General features: G+C 48.6%; 1 protein-coding gene across 1 annotated transcript in view; it reads right to left on the reverse strand.

Annotated features, from left to right (window-relative positions):
* The window catches only part of LOC115531304 (proteasome activator complex subunit 4B-like), a 53,674-nt gene that overhangs the window by 12,273 nt on the left and 21,478 nt on the right, over positions 1-19,923 (reverse strand). Inside the window, 15 exon segments of the mRNA XM_030340483.1 lie at positions 1,310-1,441; positions 2,338-2,429; positions 2,840-2,944; positions 3,713-3,865; positions 8,191-8,316; positions 9,004-9,064; positions 12,025-12,178; positions 13,128-13,209; positions 14,028-14,157; positions 15,179-15,232; positions 15,936-16,072; positions 16,709-16,893; positions 16,896-16,917; positions 17,352-17,480; positions 19,477-19,572. Coding sequence (XP_030196343.1) covers positions 1,310-1,441; positions 2,338-2,429; positions 2,840-2,944; positions 3,713-3,865; positions 8,191-8,316; positions 9,004-9,064; positions 12,025-12,178; positions 13,128-13,209; positions 14,028-14,157; positions 15,179-15,232; positions 15,936-16,072; positions 16,709-16,893; positions 16,896-16,917; positions 17,352-17,480; positions 19,477-19,572 — 1,658 coding nt within the window.

Below are 19,923 nucleotides of genomic sequence, written 5' to 3' on the forward strand. Positions count from 1 at the left end.
GGAGAGAGAGGGAGGAAAAAGGAAGTGAGGGGGAGATGGACATTTAGTGGCCAAACACCAAAAAGAAAATCATTAAATGATTCAATGTTTTGTTTTTTTGTCATGTTGTTTAATGCAATGCAACCATCTGTCATGCCATTTAAAATATGAACATTGAATTGATTGAGAAACAGAGTCAGAAAGATTAATGGAGGGAGAGGAGGAAGAGACAGATCAAGAGAATCACAGAGAGGGAGAGAGAGAGATATGTTAAGGTTCAGCTAACCCTTACCATAAACACAGAGAGAGAGAGAGAGAGTGAGAGAGAGAGAGAGAGAGAGAGAGAGAGAGAGAGAGAGAGAGAGAGAGAGAGAGAGAGAGAGAGAGAGAGAGAGAGAGAGAGAGAGAGAGGCGTAAACAGGTAGCACAACAAAAAGAAGCAGTTATGAAGAAAAGCAGAGGAGGAAGAGGAAGGGAGTAGAGACAGAGAGGAGGAGGAGAAGGAGGAAGAGGAAGGGAAGAGAGGCAGAAAGGAGGGGGAGAAGGAGAAGGATGAGGAGGAGGGAAGAGAGGCAGCGAGGAGGAGGAGGAGGAGGAGGAGGAGGAGGAGGAGCAGGGGAATGGAGGGATGAGAGGAACACAGGGAGGAGTGACGAGAGAGCGGAGCCGAGGACAAGCACATGAAAGAGTAAAGCCACTGAAAGATGAAACGTCTGAGAGTCTGGAGCTGATTACTGAAGAGGCAGCGCAGGGAGGGCCGAGGCCGGACCGGGCTGGCCCGCGCTGCTCCTCAGGGAACGTTCAGTGTCTGGTTCCTGCTCACGGGACACCGCGCACTGCTGTGTGTCTGTCTCTGTGTGTGTGTGTGTGTGTGTGTGTGTGTGTGTGTGTGTGTGTGTGTGTGTGTGTGTATGTTGCTCTCTATGCGTGTGCATGTGTGTGTATGTTCATCTGTTTGTGTGTGTGTGAGTGTGTAGCTTGCTCTCTATGTGTGTGCATGTGTGTGTGCGTTCATCTGTATGTGTGTGTGTGAGTGTGTATGTGTGTTCCTCTCTATGTGTGTGTGTGTGTGTGTGTGTGTGTGTGTGTGTGTGTGTATGTGTGTGTGTGTGTGTTTACATCTATATGTTATGTGTGTGTATGTGTCTGTGTGTTCATCTATATATATACATATATGTGTTTTTAGTGCGTGAGTGTGTGTGTGTGTGTGTGTGTGGTGATTGTAATCCCCTCAATGCGTGTTTTTTTGTGTGTGTGTTCATATCTATATGCGTGTGTCTGTGTGTTCATATCTATATATATATGTGTGTGTATCTGTGTGCTTGCACACCTGCCAATGCGCTCCCTGACGTTCTTGTACACGTGTGTGAGTCGGGGCTCCAGGTTGGAGAGGAACCGGTGGAGCAGCTCTGAGACCCGCCACTGCTGCTGGGACACGCCCCCCTGGATAACATACAAGAGGCTGGGGGGGGGGGGGGAGAGAGAGAGAGAGAGAGAGAGAGAGAGAGAGAGAGAGAGAGACAGAGAGAGAGAGACAGAGCGAGAGAGAGAGAGAGAGAGAGAGAGAGAGAGAGAGAGAGAGAGAGAGAGAGACAGAGAGAGACAGAGAGAGAGACAGAGAGAGAGAGAGAGAGACAGAGCGAGAGTGAGAGAGAGAGCGAGAGCGAGAGCGAGAGAGAGAGAGAGAGAACATGGATAGATGGGAGGGAACAGCTTGCGTTTCTGTCACCAGAACCAGACTGTCAGCACATTTCTGCTCATGTTTCTCTGTTGGCTGAAATGCGAGTTGCAACAAAAATGAAATAGAGAAAGGGAGGAAGATTTGCAAGCACTGAGATATGGGCTAAAAGAAGAAACACAAGTCCAAATATGGACTGGAATCCTCCTCAGTTGGACACACATGCGGTCAAACCTCCCATACACACACACACACACACACATATGCTCAATCACAGGCATACGTACACACACACACACAGATACATGCTCAAAAACACATACGTACGTGCAAACCTCCCACACATACACATGTTTAAAAATACGCTCAAAGTCACGCAAACACACATGCATGCATAAGTATACGCACACAAACACACACGCATACGTACAACCCTCCAAAACACATACACACGCAAACACATGCTCAAACACACGCATACACACGCGGACGCACATACTCACACAGATACACACGCACACACACACATACTTTACACCCCGCCCCCCCTCAAACACGCACACACACACACTTACACCAATAGGTACATCGGATACACACTTATACCAAACACACACATGGGTACCTTACACACACACACACACACACACACACACACACACACACAAACACACACACACCTGGCGTCTCTGAAGGAGCCCCCCTCCCCGCTCAGGGGGCTTTCCATCAGCAGCTCAAACAGCCAATGGAGCTTCCTGGGATCCCGGCCCTCCTATTGGTCACCACAGCAGCCAATCAGAGAACAGTATTGGGTACTGCTAAATTTAACCACAACTAAAAACATGACATCGGAAGAGGTCTGTGTTGCTATTATGGGATGGGGCATATGAGCGAAGCCTAGTGAAATGAAACTGTCCTTTCGGCGGTGAAACCTTATCGTACGAATGCGGACGTTTCATATCCATGTCCTATATAGTAATAATAATAATAATAATAATAATACATTTAATTTATTGGCGCCTTTCAAGACACCCAAGGTCACCTAGTAACCCCATATTAAGTGGGTGATAGCGTCTTGTGTGTGTTTGGACTCATTCAGGATGTAGGGTTAGGCTTAGGGTGCGTTAACTAATTAACTAACCCACACCCTGTGGTGTTTGTTGTGCGTTCTCGAGGACTCACACAGGCAGTAGCGATGCAGGTGCCCCAATCAGTGAAGTTCTCCACGGTGAGGTTCGCCAAAGCCCGTCTGATTAAAGGGCAGAGGAGCTGCCACAGCCTCTCCGTCTGAACACACACACGCACACAGACAAGGACACACACACAGATACACACACACATAAACACAGACACACACACACACACACAGACAAACACGCAGACACACAAAAATATGTATTCATTATTTATCAATATGGATTTACTGAACGAAGCAGATAGTGTTTTTTGTCAGTATTCTGTGTGTGTGCGTGAGTGAGTGAGTGAGTGAGTGAGTGAGTGAGTGAGTGAGTGAGTGAGTGAGTGAGTGAGTGAGTGAGTGAGTGTATGTACTCTGTATGTGGGCATGTTTCGGTGCGTGCACGTTTGTGTGTGTATATAAGCATGTGTGTTTGTCTATGTGTACGTGTATGTTTTTGTACGTGTGTGCATGTTTGTGGGCCGTACAGATGCATGTGAGTGTATATGTGTGTGCGTGTTTATGTGCATGCATGTGTTTGTGTGCCTGTTTATAAGAATGCATGTGTGTGTGTGTGTGTGTGTGCGTTCTTGTGTGCATACGTGTGTGTGTGTGTTTGCATGTTTCCGTGCATGCATTTGTATGCGCATGCATGCATCTCTCTGTGTGTGTGTGTCTTTGTGCATGCAGTTGTGTGGGTGCGTGTGTGTTTATGTGCATGCATGTCTGTGTGTGTGTTTATGTGCAAGCATGTGTGTGTGTGTGTGTGTGTGTGTGTGTGTGTGTGTGTGTGTGTGTGTGTGTGTGTGTGTGTGTGTGCGATTCTATATGCATGTGTGTGTGTGTGTGTGTGTGTGTGTGTGTACGTGTGTACGTGCCTTGCTGAAGCTCCAGTGCTTGCTGCCCCTGATGAGGCCGGCCGTGACCTCACACACGCAGCGCTGGGCGCTCTCGTGGGGGTTGTCAGCGAGCACCTCGAGGCGAGGCCATAGCAACGGCAGGAACACGTCGCCATAGTTACGGAAGAGACCCTGTCAGTCAAAATGCAAGAGGGTGCATGTGAGCGGGTCGTCTGTGGAGACGGTTCTCACTCTGTTTCGCTCGTGTTACAGTACGGTCTCCTCCTGTCCTCCTCATGGTGGTCCTGATGGTCACTGCTCTACGGCCTACTGCTCTACGGCCCACTGCTCTACGGCCTACTGCTCTACCGTCTACTGCTCTAGTGCTCTACCGTCTACTGCTCTATGGTCTACGGCTCTACGGTCTACTGCTCTATGGTCTACGGCTCTACGGGATCCTGCTCTATGGTCTACTGCTCTACGGTCCACTGCTCTACGGTCTACTGCTCTATGGTCTACTGCTCTACGGTCTACTGCTCTATGGTCTAATGCTCTACGGTCAACTGCTCTATGGTCTACGGTCTACTGCTCTACACTCTACTGCTCTACGGTCTACTGCTCTACGGTCTACTGCTCTACGGTCTACTGCTCTATGGTCTACTGCTCTATGGTGTACTGCTCTATGGTGTACTGCTCTATGTTCTACTGCTCTACGGTCTACTGCTCTACGGTCTACGGCTCTACGGTCTACTGCTCTACGGTCTACGGCTCTACGGTCTACTACTCTACGGTTTACTGCTCTACGGTCCGCTGCTCTATGGTCTGCTGTTCTATGTTCTACTGCTCTACGGTTTACTGCTCTACGGTCTACTGCTCTATGGTCCACTGCTCTATGGTCTACTGCTCTACGGTCTACTGCTTTACGGTCTACTGCTCTACGGTCTACTGCTCTATGGTCCGCTGCTCTATGGTCTGCTGCTCTATGGTCTGCTGCTCTATGGTCTGCTGCTCTAAGGTCTAGTGCTCTACGGTGTTCTATGGTTTGCTGCTCTATGTTCTACTGTTCTGCTATGGTCTATGGTCTACTGCTCTACAGTGGTCTATGGTCTGCTGCTCTATGTTCTACTTCGGGTTCTCATACACATGGCTTTAAGAAGACGAGGGCAAGCTTCATACTGGGTTAGGTTATCAGAATGAGAGAGAGACACAGAGAGATAAAGAAAGACAGAGAGAAAGATACAGAGATAGATAGATACATAGAGAGAAAGAGACAGAGAGAGATAGATTGATCGATAGACAGAGAGATTGAGAGATATATAGCAAATAGAGCGATGGATGAATAGATAGATACATACTTAGTTTGTGGATTGATGGATAGATTGATAGAAAAAATAGATAGAAAGCCTTAGCAACATATCTCAGCCTTACAATCACCCTGAAGGTCTCAAACAGACAAACTGACAAGACCAAGGATAAACGCTTCAACGATGAATTTTGGGAAATGAATCTAAAACATAGAGACCCAGGCAACCGGAAAATCCATCTCCATTATTATGAAACAATTTAATCAAATCCTTTCTGGGAAAACTGGAACACACTGAACAAACAAAAACGGGGAAATTGACACATTCAACGTGGAGATGTACGGTAAACAACATCGTAAAGAACATGATCATCCCATATACAAGATCAATTAGAATCTGTCATTAAAGATTAACAGAGCCCACTAGACTCTAAGCACATTAAAAGACAAAATAAAATCTGCTACTCAAAAGGCCTGTGTTGTTGATGGTATTCTAAATGAAATGATTAAATATAGAGATCTCAGATTCTAATTGGCTTTAATAAAAGACTTCACACTATACTTATCTCCGGGCTCTTTCCTGACGTCTGGAAAACCGAGGACTGATTGGCCCAATCCACAAAGTGGAGACAAATCTGATCCCAATAACCACTGTGGGGTCTGTGTCAACAGCGACCTCGGTAAAGATCTCTGCATGATTAGAAACAGAAGACTCACTTCCTGGGTGTCAATAATGCCTCAGCCAATAGGATCGGCTTCTTAACTAATGATCGTACAACAGAACATTCATCCACACTAAGCCCCTAACTGACAGAATTCAACAAAACAAAGGAAACGATTCTCCTGCTTGGTGGACTTTAAGAAGCTTTAGACTAAATTTGGCACCATGGTCTATTGTTCAAATGAATAGGAAGTGGGGCTGGAGGAAAAGCCTCCGACATCGTACAGTCTGTGTACACAGAAGACACATGTGCAGCTAAGATAGGAAACCAAAACACAGATTTAGACGAATTAACAAGGACATTAGAGCAGTCTGCAGCATCACTCTGCTAGACCCCAGAATCCAGTGTCTGCCGTCTGCAGAGGACCAGCAGAGAAACCAAAGGCCTACAGCAGAACCTGGACCTTCTTTAGAGGACCAACAGAGAAACCAAAGGCCTACAGCAGAACCTGGACCTTCTTTAGAGGACCAGCAGAGAAACCAAAGGCCTACAGCAGAACCTGGACCTTCTTTAGAGGACCAGCAGAGAAACCAAAGGCCTACAGCAGAACCTGGACCTTCTTTAGAGGACCAACTGAGGAACCAAAGGCCTACAGCAGGACCTGGAACTTCTTTAGAGGACCAGCAGAGAAACCAAAGGCCTACAGCAGAACCTGGACCTTCTTTAGAGGACCAACTGAGGAACCCAAGGCCTACAGCAGAACCTGGAACTTCTTTAGAGGACCAACTGAGGAACCGAAGGCCTACAGCAGAACCTGGGGCTTCTTTAGAGGACCAGCAGAGAAACCAAAGGCCTACTGCAGAACCTGGACTTTCTTTAGAGGACCAACTGAGGAACCAAAGGCCTACAGCAGAACCTGGAACTTCTTTAGAGGACCAACTGAGGAACCAAAGGCCTACAGCAGCACCTTCTGCAGAGGACCTGCGGAGGAACCAATGCCTACAGCAGCACCTGGGTCTTCTGCAGTTCCTCCCAAACCCAGGCCATGACAGTGAACCTCAGTAAAAGAAAAATAATGATATTTGAAAAATGCCTCCACAAATACACATCCCCGTGAGATAGTTTTGCTCAAGAGCACAAAAGACTAAACCTTCCTCGGCATGAAGCAACTCAACACGTCAACACCACAGGAATCCTCAACTCGTCAACGCCCTGAGAGACGAGAGCCTTTAATGCCTTAAAAATAGTATTTTTGAGCGAGGCTGTGAGGTCTGGGGTCCAATCACTGGCCAGGATATGATGAAATGGAAGGAACATCAAATGAAACTGCATGCAGATTTCTGCGAACCTATTCTCAGAGTCCAAAGAGTACCACCAAATAATGCATGCAGAGCAGAAATTATGACGATGTTCATTTAATATTTACACCCAAAAGAGAGCGCTAAAATTGTACAACCTGAAGGGAAGTGACAGCAACACACTTAACAACAAGGCCCTCGCCCACAGAGAGTTACACCCAGAACGTTGTCCCTCAGCCAGCTGGTGCTGCGACTCGCTCCACTACAGAACCCCCACAGCAGGCAAAACCAAACGAGAAGGAATCTAAAAGATAAGGATTCGGCACATTGGCAAGAATCGACCACAAGTCTGAGGGAACTGGCATGCTGCTACAGAGAATACAGTGATATACCTGACCACCGTGACTGACCCTAAACTAAACTGAGTCTGAGTGATTCAGACTCAGTGAACACAGACTGGTCATGGTGAAGAGATGCCAGAGACAGACGTGGCTCCCAAGAGAGGACAGACTGTGTTAACCACTGCACACAAAACCGACTGGAAACTGAGCTGAACTTCCTGACATCCTGGTGGTTTGAACAAGACATCCGGAAACCCCCACACAGACACACAAGGAGTCTGAAAACACTCCAGATGCTATCAAACTGCCATTTGTGGCGAGAAACACACCAATATGTGTGTTTTTTACCTGTTGTGATGTGAGACGGACCTCAAAAACATCTCATAAACAAAACCATCCCACCCCATTTTGCCCTGTTCACAATAATTGCACGATTGCACATGTCTTCCCATGTGCATACCAAAGTATTTTTACTTTATGTATTTATATGAGATGTTATATCCCTGACTTTTATTTATTTTTACCTCCATATTATAATTTTGGTGAATTTTGATATGGAAACACAATTAATGCATATTTAATTCATTTTTTTTTTTTGGCTTATATTTAGACCTGCTTTGTCATTGTAAAAGCTTTTTCCCATACCAACAAAGCATTTTTTAATTTGAATTAGATAGATAGCGAGATGGATGAATAAATACTTAGATTTAAGCTAGATATATAGGTAGAGAGCGAGAGAAAAAGAGAGAGAGAGAGACACAGACAGACAGACAGACAGACAGACAGACAGACAGACAGACAGACAGACAGACAGACAGACAGACAGACAGACAGTCAGTCAGTCAGTCAGTCAGTCAGTCAGTCAGTCAGACAGACAGAGAGAGCCAGAGCCAGAGAAACATGGAGGGGGCACCTTGAACATGCAGAAGCGCCGAGGGCTGAAGCTGTCCTTCCCCTTGCGCTCCTCCAGCGACAGGAAGCCCAGCAGCTGGTCCACAAACTCTGCGTCCGAGAAATATTCCAGGATGATCTTTTCACCCTGCGAGATAAATGAGACGCTGAGCACTGCATGTGCACCACAGATACGTGCACGCTGCGCTGATAACAGAAACAAGTTTTCTGTGTGTGTGTGTGTGTGTCTCTTTGTGTGTCCTTGTGGGTGTTTATTTCTTTGTGTGTTTGTGTGTGTGTTTATGTGTCTCTTTGTGTGGGTGTGTGTGTGTGTCTTTGTGTCTGTGTGTGTGTTTGTTTTTGTGTGTATGTTTGTGAGTGTGTGCGTGTATGCCTTTTTGTGTGTGTGTGTCTCTGTGTGTCTGTATGTGTGTCTCTTTGTGTGTGTGTGTCTGTATGTGTGTGTCTTTGTTTGTGTGAGTTTGTCTCTGTGTGTGTGTGTGTGTGTGTGTCTCTTTGTGTGTGTGTTTCTCATTATGTGTGTGTGTGTCTCATTGTGTGTATGTGTGTGTGTCTCATTGTGTGCGTGTATGTCTCATTGTGTGTGTGTGTGTGTGTGTCAGTGTGTGTCTCATTGTGTGTGTGTGTGTGTGTGTGTGTCAGTGTGTGTCTCATTGTGTGTGTGTGTGTGTGTGTGTGTGTGTGTGTGTGTGTGTGTGTGTGTGTGTCTCATTATGTATATGTGTGTCTCATTGCGTGTGTGTGTGTGTGCCTCATTATGTTTGTGTATCTCTTTGTGAGTGTTCCTCAACATGGGGCCTATCTTGGAGCCCACCTCCGTCATCTCCTCCTCCGTCAGGTCGTCTTTGGGCGAAGCTGCGTAGATCATCAGTTCTCTGGGAGGGGGGGGGGGGGGAGTAGAGGGGGAGACAATGGAAGAGGCTTCTGTGAAGTGCTGCGTGATTTATAGATAAAAACAGGGCGGAATATGGATGGATGGCGGTGTCCCGGCTGCGTGGGGAGGATAAATGAATGATTAAAAAGGCCGTTAGTCAGCAAGCCTTCCGCATAGCAAAAGGAGCCATACATCAAGTCTTATATTTTAATTCAGGCCAGACAGGAAGTCAGCCGTTCAGCCTTATCTAGGCCAGTCGGTAGCGGGCAGATACCCCGGCAGCAGCAGCAGCAGCCCCCTCACACTGCTCCTCTCGGCGGGGCTGGAGGAGCAGCCCGTAACCGCCCGTAACCGCCCGGCACCGGACGCCACGCGGCCCAGGAGCCCGACGAAATTAAAATCAGCCCTGGCACCAAATCAATCAGCCGCCGACGGGAACTGGAGTGTTTCGGTGGTTTCCAGGCGGCCGCTCGGTCATTTAGCGGGTCGCTGAGGCGGAGAGTTAGCCAATTAATTATCCAGTCGGTAAGTCCATCAAACAGGCGTTCAGCCGGGCCAGAGATCAATCAGTCAGTCAGTTGGGCCAGTCAGCCGTTTCAGCGGCCAGGTGGAGAGAGGAGATGAGTCTGGGGGCTTCGGCCCGCGGCCAGACAGAGCACCCCCACCCCCCCACCTCCCCCCTCCCCCCACCCGGGAGCAGAGCTCCTCAGACGGGGGACGGGCCGCCTAGGGGGCGGGGGGGGTACTGCAGGGACTTGGTGTTTTGGTGTTTTAATATTAGTTATGAACAATTTTTTAAATAATAAACAGCAACCAAAATAACAACAAATGCAGGAATTATTTAAAAACAGTTCTGACTTATACTTATGAAACCGTATTTATTCCAAACACCGGCTTCACAAATGTGGTACATCTATTCTGAATAATAACATACAATCTTGGCAAATTATTTATAATAATAAAAAAGGTATTGAATCTAAACACCGCCATAACAAATTGCACAAATTCTCAATTATATCATACAAGGTCGGTTAATCTCTCCAATGAATGAGAGAAATCCTAAGAGCAGCACAAGGCCGCGTTTCTGCACCACGCAATTAATGTTCATGTTCACCCCACATAACATATAACAATAACAGATACACCATTCCCTGAAAGGTGTCTGTTTTGTTCAGAAACAACTGAGTGGATGAGTAAGAGATAGTCATGTGACAGTGTGTGTGTGTGTGTGTGTGTGTGTGTGTGTGTGTGTGTGTGTGTGTGTGTGTGTGTGTGTGTGTGTGTGTGTGTGTGTGTGTGTGTGTGTGTGTGCATGTTAATATGTGTGTGTGTGTGTGTGTGAGTGTGTGTTAATATGTGTGTGTGGGTGTGTGTGTCTGAAAATGGGTGCATGCGCGTTAATATGTTTGTGTGTGTGTGTTAATACGTGTGTGTGTTTTGGTGCGTGATCATGTGTGTGTGTGTGCGTGTTAATATGTGTGTGTGTGTTAATATGTGTGCGTGTACGTGTTAATATATGTGTGTGCGTGTTAATATGTGTGTATCAGGGATGGAAATTAACACCCGCCACACGCCAGTTGCGGGTGGATTGTATGGTGGCGGGTAATACTTTCCAGTCAGGTCCGATCAAATTTGCATATCTAATACATTCGTTATACGGCGCTGCACAGTTCCACAACCATTACTGTCAACATCCGGGCCCCTTCTTCCTCTACGCCTCTTTTGCTGAACTGCAACTGTCAATATCCGGGATAATATCGGTAACAGGGCTCTCAAGTCTCACGCGTTCGGCTCGAGACACACGCAATTCAACCCATGCACACGCTCACACGCCACACGTAGGGTAACCAGACCTCCTCTTTTGCCCGGACATGCCCTCTTTTGACACACTTTTAAAAAATGTGTGTCGGAATTTCAAAATCGTCCGGGATTTTATTAAAGCCTCATATATGTTCACATTGAATTTGAGTTGCGTTTCTCTGGGTCGTTCACAAACTAGTTAGGCTACGCCCTCCCCTACTCAGTTCTGTTCGCTTCGCATTGGTGGAAGTGAGTAGGGGGAGTGGTTAAGTAGAGCCTTCAGATTGGACGGTTTGACCTACTCAGTTACTGTCGTGTTTTGTATTTATTATTTAGCATTATTGTTTTATGGGACAAAGGGACAAACATTAACAAATTTCTCCTACAGGGGATTGATAAAGTTCTATCTATTGAACAGAAAGAAACACTTGGTCATACTTTACATACTTTACCACAGCATTGGCCTACTGAATGCCAGATATATTTTCAGCATTGGACTGAATGCCACACATATTTTCTTCTGAATATTAGTGTTAAGGGCATATAATGCTTACTATCATACGTTAGTTACCATGTCTGTGTGGACACATTTGTATGCAGTCACATGTAAATACAAAAAATCTAATGTTCCTATTGACTTATGATGTGTAGCCATGCATGTTGTTTTAATTAATATGTCAATTCGTTTTTTAATGAAAATACTTTGTATAGATGAATTATCCCCAAACTTGTCATCGTAACACCAACTGATGTGTATGAAAAACACTTTTCTTATCTATTGTTACTATTATTTGTTTAAAATGTACGCATATATTAAAAAATATATAGCGTATAAAAAGTGGCTGGTAAAAAAGATGAGTGGCTGGTAGATTTTTAAATCTACCTGCCACAGTGGCTGGTGGGCAAAAAAGTTAATTTCCATCTCTGGTGTGTATGCGTGTTAATATGCGTCTGTGCGGGTTAATATGTGTGTGTGTATTAATATGTGTGTGTGTGTGTTAATATGTGTGTGTGCGTGTTAATATGTGTGTGTGTGTTAATACGTGTGTGTGTGTGTTAATATGCGTGTGTGTGTTAATGTGTGTGTGTGTTAATGTGTGTGTGTGTTAATATGTGTGTGTGTGTTAATATGTGTGTGGGCTCCAGGGGGGGCGAGGGTACCTGGGCCAGCAGTAGTAGCCCCAGTGGGTCTTCTCCACGTAGAGGCTGGAGTCCCACTGCTCCTGGGTCGCTGGCAGCCTGCCGCTGTCGTACTGCAGCCAGAGGTTCCCCTCACGGTCACCGGCACACACAGGGCCGGGGTCCTCTACACCGCCTGCACGGGCACACAGCCACACACACAGAAAGACACATACACACACACACACACACACACACACACACACACACACACACACACACACAGACACAGACACAGACACGAACACCACACACACACACACACACAAAAACAGACACACAACCACACAGACACACACACACACACACACACACACACACAACACATTAACACGCACACACACGCACACACACACACACACACACACACACACACACACACAGAAAGAACACACACCACACACACACACACACACACACACTCACAACACACACACAGAGACACAGACACAGATAGAGCGCACACACACACACACACACACACAGAAAGACACAGACACACACACACACACACACACACACACACATTAACACGCACAATATACACCACACTAACGCCGACTCCCCCCGACTCCCCGTGTGATGCTCAGCCTGCGCTGGAAAGCCGTCAGAAAGAGTGTGTTTGTCTCATAGGGCACACACACACACACACACACATTGTTTTGAGTTTGTGTGAGTGTGTGTGTAACAGCCCATATTTCCACATAAACAGTTCCTAATTCAACTATTCCAGCCCTTACTTTCACATGAACAGTTTTGAATTTGTACTCCAACGGCCCATATTTCCCAATAACAGTTGTTGAATCCCACCCATTACTGCCCATATTTCCATAATAACCGTTCTTAAATGCAAAGAAATGCTAATTCTAGGGATTGCTCTGCAGCCCTTGCCAAGCCATCAGACATGCCCACACTGAAAAATTGCTGTACAATCAGTCTGCACATAATCCAAGTGCAGACTCGTTACGGCTATACAGGTGTGTGTGTGTGTGTGTGTGTGTGTGTGTGTGTGTGTGTGTTGTGTGTGTGTGTGTGTGTGTTGTGTGTGTGTGTGTGTGTTCGTGTGCGTGCGTGCGTGTACTCACTGATATCCGAGGGCCTGACAGCAATTTTCTTCCTTGGTCTCTTCTGCTGTTTCAGGATTCCGGCGACTGCGGAGATCGCCACCTGGTGGATAAGAGGGGTTAGTCACACTTCATCACTTCATCAGTCTCCTATCCACCGGCCGAACACACACAGGATCCTAGTTAATGGTAAACAGACCACCATTTTTCAATTGCTTTATAAATGTATAACCTTCACAAACACATCCACCCATTCAAACACACACACACATTCATTCTTAGAAACATTCACACACACACACACACACACACACACATACACACATTCATTCACCCATTCACACTACAACAGCAGTGTCCCCCATGCAGGTCAACAGCCATCTTGTCGGGCGCGGTGGGGGTTAACCCGTGCCTTGCTCCTGGACACCTCGACACTGAGCCGCAGTCACACCAAATTTGTACCGGGTTGCCAAATTTGTACCGGGTACGTCATCCTTACGTAATCCAATTCCAAACCTGCCTGGCAACAGACGATCGCGGACGATCGCGTCGAATGACGTAGGAAGGTTCAAGGACATTCGCGAACTCGTTCATTGACCGCGACAAGACAGATAAGAAAACACTTATTTTACAAACTACATTTATTAGCGTTCCTAACTTTATATTTGTATTGTATTTAATTGCTTAATCGCATTTAGCTAGTAACCTGAGTGGTTAGCGTGTAGTAAATGTTTTCTGAAACCTGCCTGGCAACGGACAACCCCTTACGTAATCTGTTGTTCGTTGCCTGGCAACGGACAACAGATTACGTACCAGGTACAAATTTGGCAGCCGTACAAATTCGGTGCGACACCGCCCCTTCGACCCCCCCCCCGGCTCGCAGGAGGCCGGGGATCGAACCCGGCCTCGGGGCTGCCTCACCGTGCGCAGGCCCAGCGAGTCGTTGGTGAGGCTCTGGGTGAAGTAGAGCACGGCGGCAGGGGGCACGGCGTGGTCGTCCCTCAGCTGCAGCGCCAGCAGGTCGGCCGCCATGTGCTCGAACTTCCACGGCCTGGGGTCACACACGCATAGGCGCGCGCACACACACACACACACACACACAGGTACGCACATACACACATACAGGGACACACACAGGGACACATGCAGATGCATGCACACGCACACACACAGACCGACGCACGCAAAGGCAGACACAGGCGCACACGCACACACAGATGCATGCACACACACACACAGGGACACACACAGGGACACATGCAGGCACACACGCACACACAGATGCATGCACACACAGGCATATTCAGATAGATGCACACACATACACACACACACACACACACGCACGCACGCACGCACGCATGCACGCAGGCACACAGACACACACACACACACACATACATGAACGTGAACACACAAACACATGCAGTGGCAGACAAAGTACAGATAATGACACACAGTGTATCCGTGTAGGAGGGCATCTGCTGGACCTGCTATCTGGCAGCACTAGCTGGCTCTGGATCAGAGGTTCCCTTCACGTGTCTCCTCCCCCATAATGCTCTCTGCTGTCGGGTGCTGCTGTGATAGTGACACCCTGATGGCTGGCGGCTAGCTCTCACTAGCCAGCACCCCTCACCCTGGACTGGACTGACTGTCCATCAATAAGGGAGTTTGGTCTTGTGCTTTGGTTGCCGGGGTTAGGGGTCGTGGTAGAATATACCCTGTGAGGCCCTTCCAGACTGTAGCTGGATTTAGGAATATACAAACACAATTGACTTGATCTTTATGGACAACGACCATCTGCAGATATGTAACGCTGCTCTTTTTGTTTAATTCAGTGTTGTTCTGAAAAAGTCCAATTCCACCAAGTTCCTCTTCCTCGGTGGGCTGTGACTTGGCAGAGGAGCGGTGTGAGAATCCAAAATCTAAAAACAGCCCTTCAGCTTCTGACACGCAGCCAAAGAACCCCCCCCCCCCCCACAATCCCACGCTGCCACCATCTGACGCGGTGACTCAGAGAGGCTCTCGGGGGCACCCCGCTGTGCGGGCGGGGTGCAGCACATCCCACTCACAGATCACTGTCCTCCAGGCAGTCCAGCAGGTCGTTGACCAGCTTCTCGTACTTCCTGTGGGAGAGAAACGAAAGGGTTTCAGACGCTGGGATATTTACAGGCTTTCATTTAATACTTTTTATTAAAAAAAAATTACTGGTAATTTATACTGGGCTTTTCTAACCAGTGGCCCCTCCGAGTGCTTCACAATACTGCGTAACATTCACTTATTCGAAAACACATTCACCTATTCGTACATTCACTCACACACACACACACACATTCATCCATTCATGCACACATTCACACACCGACGGCGGTGTCAGCCATGCAAGGCGACAGCCAGCTCGTCGGGAGCAGTCAGGGCGAGGTGTCTTGCTCAGGGACACCTCGACACTCGAACTAGCAACCTTCCGGTTACAAGCCAACCCACTCTACCCCCTGAGCAACATGCCGCACCTCAAAGGTCCCATGTCACCCATGTCAAGGACACCAGGTGTGAGTGTGATAAGCCGTTACTAGCCATTTCGAAGTCTGCCCCTTATGACATCACAAGTGGGCGTGTCCACCTAGATGTGTGATTATAGATGAGCACCGTTTGCTACAGTCCACTGGGTAGGCTTGTAGACTGAACTATCCTGCACACCTCTAGGTGGAAACGCCCACTTGTGATGTGATGCCATAAGAGGCGGATTTTCAAAATGGCTCCCATGACATGCCACCTGGTGGCATGTCATGGGACCTTTAATTGAAAACTTCCTGAAGGGCAGGAAGTTACCTCGTGGCGACGAGGTTTCTGATTCGCTGTTGCTGTAGGCCCTCCCTCTGCTCGTCTGAGGTGGGCGGGGCGAAGCTGGGGGCGGGGTTTGGAGATGCTGCCATCTCACTGGCTATCTCCACGCACTGCTCTGACACCTGCAACAGGCCAGGAGTAGGGTTAGGGTACATGTGTTTGCATGTGCACCATGTTCATTTACCCGAGTCTGTGTGTGTGTGTGTGTGTGTGTGTGTGTGTGTGGTGTGTGTGTGTGTGTGTGTGTGTGTGTGTGTGTACCATGTTCAATTACAAGACGCTGTGTGCGTCTGTTTGTGTGTACTATGTTCATTTGTGTGGGTTCGGAGTGTGAGAGAGAGTGAGTGACAGTGAGTGAGAGAGTGAGAGTGTGAGTGAGAGTGCTTGAGAGTGAGTGTGCGAGAGAGTGGGTCTGTCTGTGTGCATGTGTGTGTGCGTGCGTTTGTGTGTGTGTCCTCACAGTGAAGCAGATGCCCACGGTGTGTGTGTGCGTGCGTGCGCTCCTCACGGTGAAGCAGATCCCAACAGTGTGTGTGTGTGTGTGTCCTCACGTTGAAGCAGATGCCCACGGTGTGTGTGTGTGTGTGCACTGCTCACGGTGAAGCAGATGCCCAGGATATGTGTGTGTTTGTGTGTGTGTGTGTGTGTGTGTGTGTGCGTGCGTGCGTGCGTGCGTGCGTGCGTGCGTGCGTGCTGCGCGCGTGCGTGTGCGTGTGTGTTGTGTTCTGTGTGCGTGCGTGCGTGCGTGCGCTCCTCACGGTGAAGCAGATGCCCACGGTGTCGTGCAGCCGGTGGATCTTGTCCATGATGGCGTCCAGCAGGCGGCCGACCGACGGCTTCTCCAGCGTCAGGGCGGGGGACAGGCCGCAGCGCACCAGGGCCGGCCACACCTGGCCCACGCTGTCCCAGTCCCGCATGCTACCCAGGAACACACCCCCGTAGCCCCCAGCAGGCAGTGCAGCGCCCCCTAGCACACACACACACACACACACAGGGATGCACACACACACACACCATACACACACACACAGGGATGCACACACATACGCACACACACAGAGATACACACAGGGATACACACACATACGCACACACACACGCACATACACAGGGATACATGTGTGTGAGAGTGAGAGTGCGTTTGTGTGTGTGTAGAAGTGTGTATGCGTGTGTGAGTGTGTGAGAGTGCATGTGCGTGCGTGCGTGTGTGCGTGCGTGTCATACCTTAAATGCACACGTGTGAGTGAGAGTGCGTTTGTGTGTGGATGCGTGTGTGAGAGTTTGTGTGCGTGTGTGAGTGAGTGAGAGTGTAAGTATGGGCGGTTAGTATGTGTTTCAGAGGGTGTGTGCGTGCGTGCGTGAGTGTATTTTTGCGTGTCTGTGTGTGTGTGCGTGTGTTACCTTAAACCTCTGAGGGGAGCAGCTGACGTGCGGGGAGAGCAGCTTCAGGATCCGGGGCGTCTGGTCTCGGTACGAGAAGTTGAACGTCCCCAACGCCGACATCAGCACCTCCTGTGCCAAGCTACGCACCTGCACACACAGACACACACACACACAAAAAGGAAAAATAGCTTCAGCTGTGCATGTAGATTTATGTTTGCATGAATGTTTAAGTGTACATTTCTGTCTGCCTGCTCAAGTGTGTGTGTGTGTGTGTGTGTGTGTGTGTGTGTGTGTGTGTGTGTCTGTGTGTGTCTGTGTTGTGTCTGTGTGTGTGTGTGTCTGTGTGTGTGTGTGTGTGTGTTAGTCAGCGAGGATACGTCTGTACATTCATGTTTGTGTGTGTGCGTGTGTTTGTTAGTTCAGTCTCTGAATATGAGCTAGCATGTGCCTGGGTTAATTTATGTGTGTATGTGTGTGTGTGTGTGTGTGTGTGTTTGTGAGTGTGAGCTAGCATGTGTCCGTGTTAATTTATGTGTGCGTATGTGTGTGAGAGTGTGTGCCTGAGATTGAGCGAGCATGTGTTTTAATTCATGTGTGGATGAGTGTGTGTGTGTGTGTACATCTGCGTTTGTTTGTGTGTGTTTGTTTTTTCTCCATTCGGGCGACACCAGGCCTTGTGTGACCCTGCCACCAGCATGCCACTCCAGTCCTGTTGACAGCCTCGTCTGCCATCAGAGCAGAAGCTCACAGCGTCTCACGGCAAAGGGCGACGTCCTGAGCCCCAACGCCAGGGGGAGGAGCCTCAGAGAACGTAAACAGTCTGGCGCCGCGTTCGGCGGCGACAGGTTTGATCGCCTCAGAGGTTGAGGGTTGGTAAATGGTTTGCATTTATAGAGCGCTTTTCTAACCAGTGGCCACTCAAAGCGCTTTACAACATTGCCCAACATTCACGCACACATTCACCAATTCATACACACATTCACACACCTACAACGGTGTCAACCAGGCAGGGCGACAGCTCGTCGGGAGCAGCCAGGTTGAGGCGTCACACCTCGACAATCTCTGCAAGGAGGAGCCGGGGATCGAACTAGCAACCTTCCGGTTACCAGCCAACCCGCTCTGCTCCCCAGCCACATGGCCCCCCGTTCTCCACATCTCAGGGAGCTGATTCCCCCCCCCCCCCCGGAGAGACGAGTCTGCCTCTGGAGTCGCGCGATTGGCAGGCGGCTCCGGAGCCAACTCACAGGGGAGATAACTGAGAGCCGTTCCCCCGCCTGGAGCTGACAGGACGGTTCAGCAACGGCCCGCCGAACCAGGTGTTCAGGCTGACTCACGGCACCGAATTAAACGCTCCTCGCTCAGTTCCCGTTGCAGGTTGCCTTCTTCTGGAGGATACATCAATAAGCTCACCGGTCGGTGAAGTCCACTGGGTAGGCTGGGAGGATTACGTTTCCAGCACACATCTGGGCGGAGACGCGTGTGATGTCACTGAGTCACAGCGCAGGCAGGACGTGTTCTGAACGGTTTCTAAACCTAATCCCACTCACAGCTGGTGGTGAAACAGGAGCCCTTTAAGCACACTGGGAGTGTCTGCTAACTGGATGGTTTTAAGACGGCGGTTGAGTTGTTTTGGTTTCAGGGATCAGGGACGGTTAACGTTCTCTCATCCCACAACATCCCGACCGTAGTTTTTCCCTTCATCCATACACACGTCGCACACCAGGGCACAACTGATTCACACAGCGCTCGCTTCTTTTGAGCTTCCGTCAGTCGTGATCCAACCCTTCACTAAGGCGAACTTTTCACCCGCATCCCTCTTTGTAACCTGTAAGCCAGGTTGTAACAGTGCGTGTGTGTGTGTGTGTCTCTGTGTGTGTGCGTGTGTGTGTGTCTGTGTCTGTGTGTGCGTGTCTGTGTGTGCGTGTTTGTTGCCTGACTATAGGAGCTTGTAGACAGCCGCAGGAGGTGGCTGTGTGTGTATGGTGTATGTGTGTGTGTGTTTGTGTCACCTTGCTGTAGGTGCTAGTATACAGCAGCAGTGTGTGTGTGTGTGTGTGTGTGTGTGTGTGTGTGTGTGTGTGTGTGCGTGTGCGCGCGTGTGTGTGTGTGTGTGTGTGTGCGTGTGCGCGTGCGCGTGCGTCACCTCGCTGTATGTGCTGGTGGACAGCAGCAGCAGGTCTCCCAGTAGGTCCTGGTGCAGCTCTTTGTACTCGCTACCTTCCACCACCAGCGTCCTCATCTGGTCACAGGGTACACAATAGGTTATGAAGTATCAGATTATTATATTCAAAGGCTTAGTGCATATGTTCTTCTTACTACCTCCCTGATATCTCACCAGGGAATACGTTATATGACAGTGTTTGTTAAATGTTAGTCCGTGTTGAAATATGTAGCTGAAGTTTGTTCTCAAGCTTTAATTTGGTATTTTAAATTTAAGCAGGGGAACTTTGCTCCAAATCCTTTTCTAAGTGTGGACACGCTGACCGTCTTCTGGGAGGGAGTTTTTTTTTGACCAGTGTAGCAGCAGTTCAGATAGAGATAATCCCATTCTCAAGTTTCAGACTGAGGCCCAATCCTTCCATCCAATCAA

Source organism: Gadus morhua, chromosome 18 (genome assembly GCF_902167405.1).
Source record: "Gadus morhua chromosome 18, gadMor3.0, whole genome shotgun sequence".
NCBI classification, from domain to species: domain Eukaryota; kingdom Metazoa; phylum Chordata; class Actinopteri; order Gadiformes; family Gadidae; genus Gadus; species Gadus morhua.